The sequence below is a fragment of the Tinamus guttatus genome, unplaced genomic scaffold, assembly GCF_059628265.1.
Source record: "Tinamus guttatus ecotype Peru unplaced genomic scaffold, ASM5962826v1 Tinamus_guttatus_pri_ptg000626l, whole genome shotgun sequence".
NCBI classification, from domain to species: domain Eukaryota; kingdom Metazoa; phylum Chordata; class Aves; order Tinamiformes; family Tinamidae; genus Tinamus; species Tinamus guttatus.
This window is the reverse complement of record NW_028289160.1, coordinates 38922-51902: the sequence shown is the minus strand read 5'-3', so window position 1 is coordinate 51902 and position 12981 is coordinate 38922. Positions and strand designations below refer to the sequence as shown.

Genomic DNA, 12981 nt, shown 5'->3' with positions numbered 1-12981 from the left:
CATTGGGAGACCATGGGGACACCATGGAGACACCATGGGGACAGGGGTTGGCCATTGAGAGACCATGGGGACACTGTGGGGACACCATGGGGACAAGGGTTGGCCATTGGGACACCATGGGGACACCATGGGGACACCGTGGGGACACCATGGGGACAGGGGTTGGCCATTGAGAGACCATGGGGACACCATGGGGACACCGTGGGGACACCATGGGGACCCAATGGGGACACCATTGGGACAGGGGTTGGCCATTGAGAGACCATGGGGACACCGTGGGGACATCATGGGGACAGGGGTTGGCCATTGGGATACCATAGGGACACCATGGAGAGAGGGGTTGACCATTGGGACAGCATGGGGACACTGTGGGGACACCATGGGGACCCAATGGGGACAGCATGGGGACAGGGGTTGGCCATGGGGACACCATGGGGACCATGGGGACACCGTGGGGACACCATTGGGACAGGAGTTGGCCATTGGGAGACCCAACGGCTGGGTGTAAAAATAAGCATTTTATTCGTTGTAGAAAAACACCAAAAAACGCCCCGATGGCCACCCGGGCCGGGGGAGGGGCCGGGAAGGGGCCCAGGCGTCCGGGAAGGGCCCAGGCGTCCAGGAAGGGCCCAGGCGTCCGGGAAGGGGCCCAGGCGTCCGGGAAAGGGCCCCGGCGTCCGGGAAGGGCCCCGGCGTCCGGGAAGGGCCCAGGCGTCCGGGAAGGGCCCCGGCGTCCGGGCCGCGTCACCAGCTCGGGGGACCGAACCGGGCCACCAGCTGCTCCTGGGCGTCCAGGTCCTTCTGCACCTTCTTGCGCATGTAGAAGATGGGGCAGTCGCGGCTGCGGGGACATTGGGGACATTGGGGACATCGGGGACATCAGGGACATCGGGGACGTCAGAGACATTGGGGACATTGGGGACATCGGGGACATTGGGGACATCAGGGACAGCGGGGACGTCAGGGACATCGGGGACATCGGGGACGTCAGGGACATTGGGGACGTCGGGGACATTGGGGACATCAGGGACATTGGGGACATTGGGGACACTGGGGACATCGGGGACATCAGGGACATCAGGGACAGTGGGGACAGTGGGGACATGGGGGACATCGGGGACATGGGGGACATCAGGGACAGTGGGGACATGGGGGACATCAGGGACATCGGGGACATTGGGGACATCGGGGACATCGGGGACATCGGGGACGTCAGGGACATTGGGGACATCAGGGACATTGGGGACATCGGGGACATTGGGGACATCAGGGACATTGGGGACATTGGGGACGTCGGGGACATTGGGGACGTCGGGGACGTCAGGGACATCGGGGACATCGGGGACATCGGGGACATCAGGGACATCGGGGACATTGGGGACATCGGGGACATCAGGGACATCGGGGACGTCAGGGACATTGGGGACATCAGGGACATTGGGGACATCGGGGACATTGGGGACATCAGGGACATTGGGGACATTGGGGACGTCGGGGACATTGGGGACGTCGGGGACGTCAGGGACATCGGGGACATCGGGGACATCGGGGACATCAGGGACATCGGGGACATTGGGGACATTGGGGACAGCAGGGACGTCAGGGACATCGGGGACAGCAGGGACATCGGGGACAGTGGGGACATGGGGGACATCGGGGACATCGGGGACGTCGGGGACATTGGGGACATCAGGGACAGTCGGGACATGGGGGACATCGGGGACATTGGGGACGGCGTCGGAGACCTTGGGGACATTGGGGACATCGAGGGTGGTGTCAGGAGTCAAGGGGGACATTGGGGACACTGGGACAGTGTTAAGGGTCAATGGGGACATTGAGGGGGCACTGGAGGTTCAGAGGGACATTGGGGACATCGAGGATGGTGTTTGGGTCAAGGGGGACATTGGGGACATGAAGGACATTGGGATGGTGTTGAGGGCCAAGGGGGACATTTGAAATACGGGGACATCAGGGACATCGGGGGATGATGGGGACATCAGGACACTGGGGACAGCGTTGTGGGGGACAGGGACATCGGGGACAATGGGGACACCGGGAACAGCATCGGGGGACACTGGCCGGGCTGTGGGGACACCAGGGAGGGGACACTGGGGACATTGAGGACACTGGGGACATTGAGACGCAGGAGCCACCGTGGGGCCGGTGACAGATTTGTGGGGTCCTAAAGTGGCTTCTCGTGGGGGCGGCGGGGACGGGTGACACCGGGGACGGGTGACACCGGGGAGGTGACACCAGGGAGGTGACACTGGGGGGAGGTGACACCAGGGAGGTGACACCAGGGATGGGTGACACCAGGGAAGTGACACCGGGGATGGGTGACACCAGGGACGGGTGACACCAGGGACGGGTGACACCAGGGGAGGTGACACCAGGGGGGTGACACCGGAGGAGGTGCATCAGGGAGGTGACACCGGGAGGTGACACCGGGATGGGTGACACTAGGGAGGTGACACCGGGGAGGTGACACCGGGGAAGATGACACCAGGGATGGGTGACACCAGGGGAGGTGACACCAGGGGGTGACACCAGGGGATGGGTGACACCGGGGAGGTGACACCAGGGAGGTGACACCGAGGGGTGACACCGGGGGATGGGTGACACCAGGAGAGGTGACACCAGGGAGGTGACACCGGGAAGGTGACACCGGGGAGGTGACACGGGGGATGGGTGACATGGGGGAGGTGACACCAGGGGATGGGTGACACCAGGGGGTGACACCGGGGGGTGACACCGGGGATGGGTGACATGGGGGGAGGTGACACCAGGGGAGGTGACACCAGGGGGTGACACCGGGGGGTGACACCGGGGGCCGGTCCCACCTGGTGCACAGCACGTCCTCGTGCAGGGAGCCCTGGCACCGCTGGCACTGGCTCCACAGACGGGAGAACTTCTCCTCCAGCGCCGCCAGCTGCCAGATCTGCGGGAGGGCCCAGGCGTCCGGGAGGGCCCAGGCGTCCGGGAGGGGCTCAGGAGTCCGGGAAAGGGCCCAGGAGTCCGGGAGGGCCCAGGCGTCCGGGAAAGGGCTGGGAGTCCGGGAAGGGCCCAGGCGTCCGGGAAGGGCCCAGGCGTCCGGGAGGGCCCAGGCGTCCGGGAAGGGGCCCAGGAGTCCGGGAAAGGGGCCCCGGCGTCCGGAGGGCCCAGGCGTCCGGGGGTGGGGGTGGGGGGGCAGTTGTCTGGGGGGGCTCCCCCCCTGCAGGCCCCGCCCCCGCAGGCCCCGCCCCCCGCAGACAATGCCTTCCCAGGCCCCTCCCACATGCCCCGCCCCCCCGCAGGCCCCGCCCCCGCAGGCCCCGCCCCCACCTCCTTCTGATAAAGCTCCGACTCTCGGGGCCGGCAGAAGTCGCAGACGGCGCCTGGAGGGGGGGGGGGGGGGTCGTTACCCCCCCCCTTTTCCACTGACCCCCTCCCCATGTCCCCCCATTGTCCCTGTGTCCCCCCATTGTCCCCATTATCCCCATGACCCCCATTATCCCCGTGTCCCCCTGTTATCTCCATGTCCCCCCATGTCCCCGTTGTCCCCATGTCCCCCTGTGTCCCCCCCATTGTCCCCATGTCCCCATTGTCCCCACGTCCCCCCGCTGTCCCCATGTCCCTGTTGTCCCCATTGTCCCCGTGTCCCCCTGTGTCCCCCCGTTGTCCCCGTGTCCCCCCGTTGTCCCCATGTCCCCATTGTCCCCATGTCCCCCCATTGTCCCCGTTGTCCCCAATATCCCCATGTCCCCCCGTGTCCCCCCGTTGTGCCCATGTCCCCATGTCCCCCCATTGTCCCCATGTCCCCGTGTCCCCCCGTTGTCCCCATTGTCCCCGTGTCCCCCCACGTCCCGTTGTCCCCGTTGTCCCCATGTCCCCCCATGTCCCCGTTGTCCCCCCGTGTCCCCCCCGTTGTCCCCATGTCCCCATTGTCCCCATGTCCCCCCATGTCCCCATTGTCCCCATGTCCCCCCGTTGTCCCCCATGTCCCCATTGTCCCCCCGTTGTCCCCATGTCCCCCCATTGTCCCCATGTCCCCAATGTCCCCATGTCCCCACGTCCCCATTGTCCCCATGTCCCCCGTGTCCCCCCACATCCCCCTGTTGTCCCCATGTCCCCATGTCCCCCCATTGTCCCCATGTCCCCCCATTGTCCCCATGTCCCCATTGTCCCCGTGTCCCCCCATTGTCCCCGTGTCCCCCCACATCCCCGTTGTCCCCATTGTCCCCGTTGTCCCCCCGTTGTCCCCATTGTCCCCGTTGTCCCCGTTGTCCCCACCTCCATGGGGGCCCAGGCCGGCCCTGCACCCCACGCAGCAGCGGCGCCGGGTGGCGAAGGGCAGGAGCCCCCCCCCCCCGCGGGCCGTCAGCAGCGTCTTGCAGCGGGTGTGCTCCCCCCCTGGGGACACGCCATTGTCACCGTCACCGGTGTCACCATCATTGTCACCACGGGGTCACCGTCATCGTCACCGCGGGGCCGCCCGCCGCCCCAAACCACGAGAAACCGCCCCAAAAACGGCCCAAAACCGCCCCAAAAACGGCCCAAAACGGCCCCAAAACGGCCCAGAGGGGATCCCGGGAGGGGGGGTGTCTGCACTGGGGGGTGTCACCAGGGGGTGTCTCCATGTCCCCACATTGTCCCCATGTCCCCAAGGTGTCCCCAAGGTGTCCCCAAGGCCCCCCCGTGTCACTCACGCAGCAGGACGCTCTCAATGGGGGGGGTTGGGGGTGTCCCCAGGGGGTGTCCCCACATTGTCCCCAAGGTGTCACTCACGCAGCAGGACGCTCTCAATGGGGGTCCCAGGGGTGTCCCCACATTGTCCCCAAGGTGTCCCCATGTCCCCAAGGTGTCCCCATTCCCCAGGGGGTGTCCCCACATTGTCCCCAAGGTGTCCCCATGTCACTCACGCAGCAGGACGCTCTCAATGGGGGTCCCAGGGGTGTCCCCACATTGTCCCCACATTGTCCCCAAGGTGTCCCCATGTCACTCACGCAGCAGGACGCTCTCAATGGGGGGGGTCGGGGGTGTCCCCAGGGGGTGTCCCCATGTCCCCAAGGTGTCCCCACATTGTCCCCAAGGTGTCCCCGTGTCACTCACGCAGCAGGACGCTCTCAATGGGGGGGGGGTTGGGGTGTCCCCACATTGTCCCCACATTGTCCCCGCAGTGTCACTCACGCAGCAGGACGCTCTCAATAGGGGGGGGTTGGGGGTGTCCCCACATTGTCCCCAAGGTGTCACTCACGCAGCAGGACGCTCTCAATGGCGGGGGTTGGGGGGTCCCGGGGGTGTCCCCACATTGTCCCCAAGGTGTCCCCATGTCCCCACATTGTCCCCAAGGTGTCCCCACATTGTCCCCAAGGTGTCCCCGTGTCACTCACGCAGCAGGACGCTCTCAATGGGGGGGGTTGGGGGGTCCCGGGGGTGTCCCCACATTGTCCCCAAGGTGTCCCCATGTCCCCAAGGTGTCCCCACATTGTCCCCACATTGTCCCCGTGTCACTCACGCAGCAGGACGCTCTCAATGGGGGTCCCAGGGGTGTCCCCAGGGGGTGTCCCCATGTCCCCAAGGTGTCCCCATGTCCCCGCAGTGTCACTCACGCAGCAGGACGCTCTCCGCGCGCCCCTCGCCCAGGATGGGCTCGAAGATCCGGAGCAGCGGCCGGGCCAACTGCTGCTGCAGGTAGTACTGGGTGTCCAGGGGGAGGTTGTGCTCCAGGGCCACCAGGGGGTCCTGGGGACACGGGGACATCGGGGACATTGGGGACATCGGGGACATGGGGACATCGGGGACATGGGGGACATTGGGGACATCGGGGACAATGGGGACACTGCCGGCCCCCCCGTGTCCCTCCTGTCCCCACAGGTAGTACTGGGTGTCCAGGGGGAGGTTGTGCTCCAGGGCCACCAGGGGGTCCTGGGGACATGGGGACATTGGGGACATCGGGGACATTGGGGACATTGGGGACATCGGGGACACTGCCGGCCCCCCCGTGTCCCTCCTGTCCCCACAGGTAGTACTGGGTGTCCAGGGGGAGGTTGTGCTCCAGGGCCACCAGGGGGTCCTGGGGACATGGGGACATTGGGGACATCGGGGACATTGGGGACATGGGGGACATCGGGGACACTGCCGGCCCCCCCGTGTCCCTCCTGTCCCCACAGGTAGTACTGGGTGTCCAGGGGGAGGTTGTGCTCCAGGGCCACCAGGGGGTCCTGGGGACATCGGGGACATTGGGGACATCGGGGACATCGGGGACATGGGGACATCGGGGACATTGGGGACATTGGGGACATCGGGGACATCGGGGACACTGCCGGCCCCCCCGTGTCCCTCCTGTCCCCACAGGTAGTACTGGGTGTCCAGGGGGAGGTTGTGCTCCAGGGCCACCAGGGGGTCCTGGGGACACGGGGACATCGGGGACATTGGGGACATCGGGGACATTGGGGACACTGGGGACACCGCCAGGTCCCCCTCTGTCCCCTCCTGTCCCCATGTCCCCCCGTGTCCCCCTGTGTCATCTCCTGTTCCCATGTCCCTCCATGTCCCCCCTGTCCCTGTGTCCCCATGTCCCCCCATGTCCCCTTGTGTCGCCTCCTGTCCCCCCGTGTGTCCCCAGGGCCCCTCCTGTCCCTGTGCCCCCCCGTGTGTCCCCATATCCCCCCTGTCCCTGTCCCCCCGTGTCCCCTTGTGTCCCCTCCTGTCCCCCCGTGTGTCCCCATGTGTCACCATGTCCCCTCCTGTCCCCTCCTGTCCCCCTGTGTCCCTCCATGTCCCCTCCTGTCCCCCTGTCCCCTCCTGTCCCCATGTCCCCCCATGTCCCCCCGCGTCCCCTCCTGTCCCCGTCCCCCCGTGTCACCTCCGACTTGGTGTAGGCGGCCGCCCCCTTGGTTCCGGTGACAATGACATAGGGCACTCGGTCCCCCAGGCTGGGGGCGCTGCCAGGGTCCCGGCGACGCATCCTGGGGGGGGACACGGGGGGGGACAGGTTTGTCCCAGGGGGTGTCCCCAACCCAGGGGTGTCCCCATGGGGGTGTCCCCGGGGTGTCCCCACAGGGTGTCCCCATCCCAGGGGTCTCCCCACAGGGTGTCCCTACGGGCTGTCCCCATCCTGGAGGTGTCCCCTTTGGGGTGTCCCCCCGGGGGTGTCCCCACGCCGTGTCCCCACAGGGTGTCCCCAACCCAGGGGTGTCCCCATGGGGGTGTCCCCAACCCGGGGGTGTCCCCCAGGGTGTCCCCACGTGGTGTCCCCATGGGGGGTGTCCCCATGGGCTGTCCCAGTCCTGGGGATGTCCCCATCCCGGGGCTGTCCCTGTCCTGGGGGTGTCCCCATGGCCTGTCCCCATCCCGGGGGTGTCTGCACGGGCTGTCCCCATGGGCTGTCCCCATTCTGGGTGTCCCCATCCCAGGTGTCCCCAGGTGTCCCCAGGTGTCCCCATGGGGCTGTCCCCATCCCAGGTGTCCCCACGGGGCTGTCCCCATCCCGGTGTCACTGTCACCTCTCGGCCAGCTCCACGTGGGCCTGGTGGCCCGCGTAGGCCGTGGCTGCCCGGGTGTCCCCATGGGGGTGTCCCCATCCCGGGTCCCCCCAGGTGTCCCCATGGGGCTGTCCCCATCCCGGGTGTCCCCACGGGGCCGTCCCCATCCCAGGTGTCCCCATCCCGGGTGTCCCCAGGTGTCCCCATGGGGCTGTCCCCCGTTGTCACCTCTCGGCCAGCTCCACGTGGGCCTGGTGGCCCGCGTAGGCCGTGGCCGCCCGGGTGTCCCCATGGGGGTGTCCCCATTTGGGGTATCCCCAGGTGTCCCCATGGGGCTGTCCCCAGGTGTCCCCATCCCGGGTGTCCCCATCCCAGGTGTCCCCATGGGGCTGTCCCCATCCCGGGTGTCCCCATGGGGCTGTCCCCGTGTGTCCCCAGTGTCACTGTCACCTCTCGGCCAGCTCCACGTGCGCCTGGTGGCCCGCGTAGGCCGTGGCCGCCCGGGTCAGCTCCTTGGTGATGACCAGCTGGGAGATGTCGATGCGGTTACAGAGCAGGTCCGAGATGACGTCCTGGGCGTAGGCGACGGCGCCCGCGGGGTCCCTGTGCCATGGGGACAGGTGACAGTGACAATGACACCCGCGCCACGGCGCCCGCGGGGTCCCTGCCATGGGGACGGGTGACAGTGACAGTGACAATGACACCCGCGCCATGGCGCCCGCGGGGTCCCTGTGCCATGGGGACGGGTGACAATGACAGTGACAATGACACCCGCGTGACGGCGCCCGCGGGGTCCCTGCCATGGGGACGGGTGACAGTGACAGTGACAATGACAGTGACACCTGCGCCACGGCGCCCGCGGGGTCCCTGTGCCATGGGGACGGGTGACAATGACAGTGACAATGACACCCGCGCCACGGCACCCGCGGGGTCCCTGTGCCATGGGGACAGGTGACAATGACAGTGACAATGACACCCGCGCGACGGCGCCCACAGGGTCCCTGTGCCATGGGGACGGGTGACAGTGACAGTGACAATGACACCCGCGCCACGGCGCCCACGGGGTCCCTGTGCCATGGGGACGGGTGACAGTGACAGTGACAATGACACCCGCGCAACGGCGCCCGCGGGGTCCCTGTGCGACGGGTGACAATGACAATGACACCCGCGCCACGGCGCCCGCGGGGTCCCTGTGCCATGGGGACGGGTGACAATGACAGTGACAGTGACACCCGCGCGACGGTGCCCGCGGGGTCCCTGCGGGACGGGTGACAGTGACACAGTGACACGGTGACAGTGACACAGTGACACCGGCACGACGACGCCCATGGGGTCCTGGGCTCCTGGACCCCCCCCATCCCTCCGGATCCCCCCGGACGCCTGGGCCCCCCGTCCCCCTGGATCCCCCCTTGTCCCTTGTCCCCTTGTCCCCTGTCCCTTGTCCCTTGTCCCTTGTCCCCTGTCCCCTTGTCCCCATGTCCCTTGTCCCTTGTCCTCATGTCCCTTGTCCCCTGTCCCCTTGTCCCTTGTCCCCTGTCCCTTGTCCCCTTGTCCCCTGTCCCCTGTCCCTTGTCCCTTGTCCCCTGTCCCCCTGTCCCCTTGTCCCTTGTCCCCTGTCCCCTTCTCCCTTGTCCCTGTCCCTTGTCCCCTGTCCCCTTGTCCCCTGTCCCCTTGTCCCTTGTCCCTTGTCCCCTTGTCCCCTGTCCCTTGTCCCCCTGTCCCTTGTCCCTGTCCCCTGTCCCTTGTCCCTTGTCCCTTGTCCCTTGTCCCCTGTCCCCTTGTCCCCTGTCCCCTTGTCCCTTGTCCCTGTCCCCCTGTCCCTTGTCCCTGTCCCCTGTCCCTTGTCCCTTGTCCCTTGTCCCCTGTCCCCTTGTCCCCTGTCCCCTTGTCCCTTGTCCCTTGTCCCCTTGTCCCCTGTCCCTTGTCCCCTGTCCCTTGTCCCTTGTCCCTTGTCCCCTTGTCCCCTGTCCCTTGTCCCTTGTCCCCCTGTCCCTTGTCCCCTGTCCCTTATCCCCTGTCCCCTGTCCCCTGTCCCCCTGTCCCTTGTCCCCTGTCCCTTGTCCCCTTGTCCCCTTGTCCCCTTGTCCCCTGTCCCCTGTCCCTTGTCCCTTGTCCCCTGTCCCCTTGTCCCCTGTCCCCCTGTCCCTTGTCCCCTGTCCCCTTGTCCCTTGTCCCCTGTCCCTGTCCCCTGTCCCTTGTCCCCCTGTCCCCTGTCCCCTTGTCCCCTGTCCCTTGTCCCCTTGTCCCTTGTCCCTTGTCCCCTGTCCCTTGTCCCTTGTCCCCTTGTCCCCTTGTCCCTTGTCCCTTGTCCCTGTCCCCTGTCCCTTGTCCCCCTGTCCCCTGTCCCTTGTCCCTGTCCCCTGTCCCTTGTCCCCTTTCCCCTTGTCCCCTTGTCCCTTGTCCCCTGTCCCTTGTCCCTTGTCCCCTGTCCCCTCTCACCGCTGCACCAGCAGGCGCCGCAGGCAGCTGCCCAGCACCGTGGCCACCAGGGGGCAGTTGTCCCCTTGTCCCCTTGTCCCTTGTCCCCCTGTCCCTTGTCCCCTTGTCCCCTGTCCCCTTGTCCCCTGTCCCTTGTCCCTTGTCCCCTTGTCCCCCTGTCCCTTGTCCCTTGTCCCCTGTCCCTTGTCCCCCTGTCCCTTGCCCCTTGTCCCCTGTCCCTTGTCCCCTGTCCCTTGTCCCCTTGTCCCTTGTCCCCTGTCCCCTTGTCCCCTGTCCCTTGTCCCTTGTCCCCTGTCCCCTGTCCCCTGTCCCCTTGTCCCCTGTCCCTTGTCCCTTGTCCCTTGTCCCCTTGTCCCCTGTCCCCTGTCCCCTGTCCCATATCCCCGGTCCCCCGTCCCCTGTCCCTTGTCCCCTGTCCCTTGTCCCGTGTCCCTTGTCCCCTTGTCCCTGTCCCCTGTCCCTTGTCCCCTGTCCCCCTGTCCCTTGTCCCTTGTCCCTTGTCCCTTGTCCCCTGTCCCTTGTCCCCTGTCCCCTTGTCCCTTGTCCTCTGTCCCTGTCCCCTGTCCCTTGTCCCCCTGTCCCCTTGTCCCCTGTCCCTTGTCCCCTTGTCCCTTGTCCCTTGTCCCCTGTCCCTTGTCCCTTGTCCCCTTGTCCCCTTGTCCCTTGTCCCCTGTCCCCTTGTCCCTTGTCCCTTTATCCCCTGTCCCCTTGTCCCCTGTCCCATGTCCCCTTGTCCCTTGTCCTCTTTTGTCCCTTCTCCTCTTGTCCCCTGTCCCCTGTCCCATGTCCCCTGTCCCTTGTCCCTTGTACCCTTGTCCCCTTGTCCCCTGTCCCCTGTCCCATGTCCCCTTGTCCCTTGTCCCCTTGTCCCCTGTCCTCCTGTCCCTTGTCCCCTGTCCCTTGTCCCCTTGTCCCTTGTCCCCTGTCCCCGTATCCCTTGTCCCTTGTCCCCCTGTCCCCTGTCCCTTGTCCCCTTGTCCCCCTGTCCCTTGTCCCTTGTCCCCTGTCCCTGTCCCCTCTCACCGCTGCACCAGCAGGCGCCGCAGGCAGCTGCCCAGCACCGTGGCCACCAGGGGGCAGTTGTCCCTGCGCACGGACTCGAGGCCTTTGCAGTCCAGGCGGGGGGGGGCGCCGGGGGAGGCGCCGAATTGGAGCCCGGCGTAGCGCTTCTTATTAATTAATAAATAGGGGTAATAGACCTAATGGGGACAACGGGGACAGTGTGACACCTTGGGGACAATGGGGACTGGAGCCCCGCGTAGCGCTTCTTATTAATTAATAAATAGGGGTAATAGACCTAATGGGGACAACGGGGACAGTGTGACACCTTGGGGACAATGGGGACCGGAGCCCCGCGTAGCGCTTCTTATTAATTAATAAATAGGGGTAATAGACCTAATGGGGACAACGGGGACAGTGTGACACCTTGGGGACAATGGGGACTGGAGCCCCGCGTAGCGCTTCTTATTAATTAATAAATAGGGGTAATAGACCTAATGGGGACAACGGGGACAGTGTGACACCTTGGGGACAATGGGGACTGGAGCCCCGCGTAGCGCTTCTTATTAATTAATAAATAGGGGTAATAGACCTAATGGGGACAACGGGGACAGTGTGACACCTTGGGGACAATGGGGACCGGAGCCCCGCGTAGCGCTTCTTATTAATTAATAAATAGGGGTAATAGACCTAATGGGGACAACGGGGACAGTGTGACACCTTGGGGACAATGGGGACCGGAGCCCCGCGTAGCGCTTCTTATTAATTAATAAATAGGGGTAATAGACCTAATGGGGACAACGGGGACAGTGTGACACCTTGGGGACAATGGGGACCGGAGCCCCGCGTAGCGCTTCTTATTAATTAATAAATAGGGGTAATAGACCTAATGGGGACAACGGGGACAGTGTGACACCTTGGGGACAATGGGGACTGGAGCCCCGCGTAGCGCTTCTTATTAATTAATAAATAGGGGTAATAGACCTAATGGGGACAACGGGGACAGTGTGACACCTTGGGGACAATGGGGACTGGAGCCCCGCGTAGCGCTTCTTATTAATTAATAAATAGGGGTAATAGACCTAATGGGGACAACGGGGACAGTGTGACACCTTGGGGACAATGGGGACCGGAGCCCCGCGTAGCGCTTCTTATTAATTAATAAATAGGGGTAATAGACCTAATGGGGACAACGGGGACAGTGTGACACCTTGGGGACAATGGGGACTGGAGCCCCGCGTAGCGCTTCTTATTAATTAATAAATAGGGGTAATAGACCTAATGGGGACAACGGGGACAGTGTGACACCTTGGGGACAATGGGGACTGGAGCCCCGCGTAGCGCTTCTTATTAATTAATAAATAGGGGTAATAGACCTAATGGGGACAACGGGGACAGTGTGACACCTTGGGGACAATGGGGACCGGAGCCCCGCGTAGCGCTTCTTATTAATTAATAAATAGGGGTAATAGACCTAATGGGGACAACGGGGACAGTGTGACACCTTGGGGACAATGGGGACCGGAGCCCCGCGTAGCGCTTCTTATTAATTAATAAATAGGGGTAATAGACCTAATGGGGACAACGGGGACAGTGTGACACCTTGGGGACAATGGGGACCGGAGCCCCGCGTAGCGCTTCTTATTAATTAATAAATAGGGGTAATAGACCTAATGGGGACAACGGGGACAGTGTGACACCTTGGGGACAATGGGGACTGGAGCCCCGCGTAGCGCTTCTTATTAATTAATAAATAGGGGTAATAGACCTAATGGGGACAACGGGGACAGTGTGACACCTTGGGGACAATGGGGACCGGAGCCCCGCGTAGCGCTTCTTATTAATTAATAAATAGGGGTAATAGACCTAATGGGGACAACGGGGACAGTGTGACACCTTGGGGACAATGGGGACCGGAGCCCCGCGTAGCGCTTCTTATTAATTAATAAATAGGGGTAATAGACCTAATGGGGACAACGGGGACAGTGTGACACCTTGGGGACAATGGGGACCGGAGCCCCGCGTAGCGCTTCTTATTAATTAATAAATAGGGGTAATAGACCTAATGGGGACAACGGGG

General features: G+C 64.4%; 1 protein-coding gene across 1 annotated transcript in view; it reads right to left on the bottom strand.

The window, feature by feature from the left end:
• Positions 1-723: 723 nt before the first annotated feature.
• LOC148592291 (DNA polymerase delta catalytic subunit-like) overlaps positions 724-12981 on the bottom strand; it is a gene marked incomplete at its 5' end in the record, with an annotated part of 50371 nt that continues 38113 nt past the window's right edge. The window contains 8 exon segments of the mRNA XM_088535259.1: positions 724-841; positions 2841-2938; positions 3322-3374; positions 4270-4389; positions 5589-5721; positions 6845-6947; positions 7914-8066; positions 10926-11101. Coding sequence (XP_088391385.1) covers positions 745-841; positions 2841-2938; positions 3322-3374; positions 4270-4389; positions 5589-5721; positions 6845-6947; positions 7914-8066; positions 10926-11101 — 933 coding nt within the window.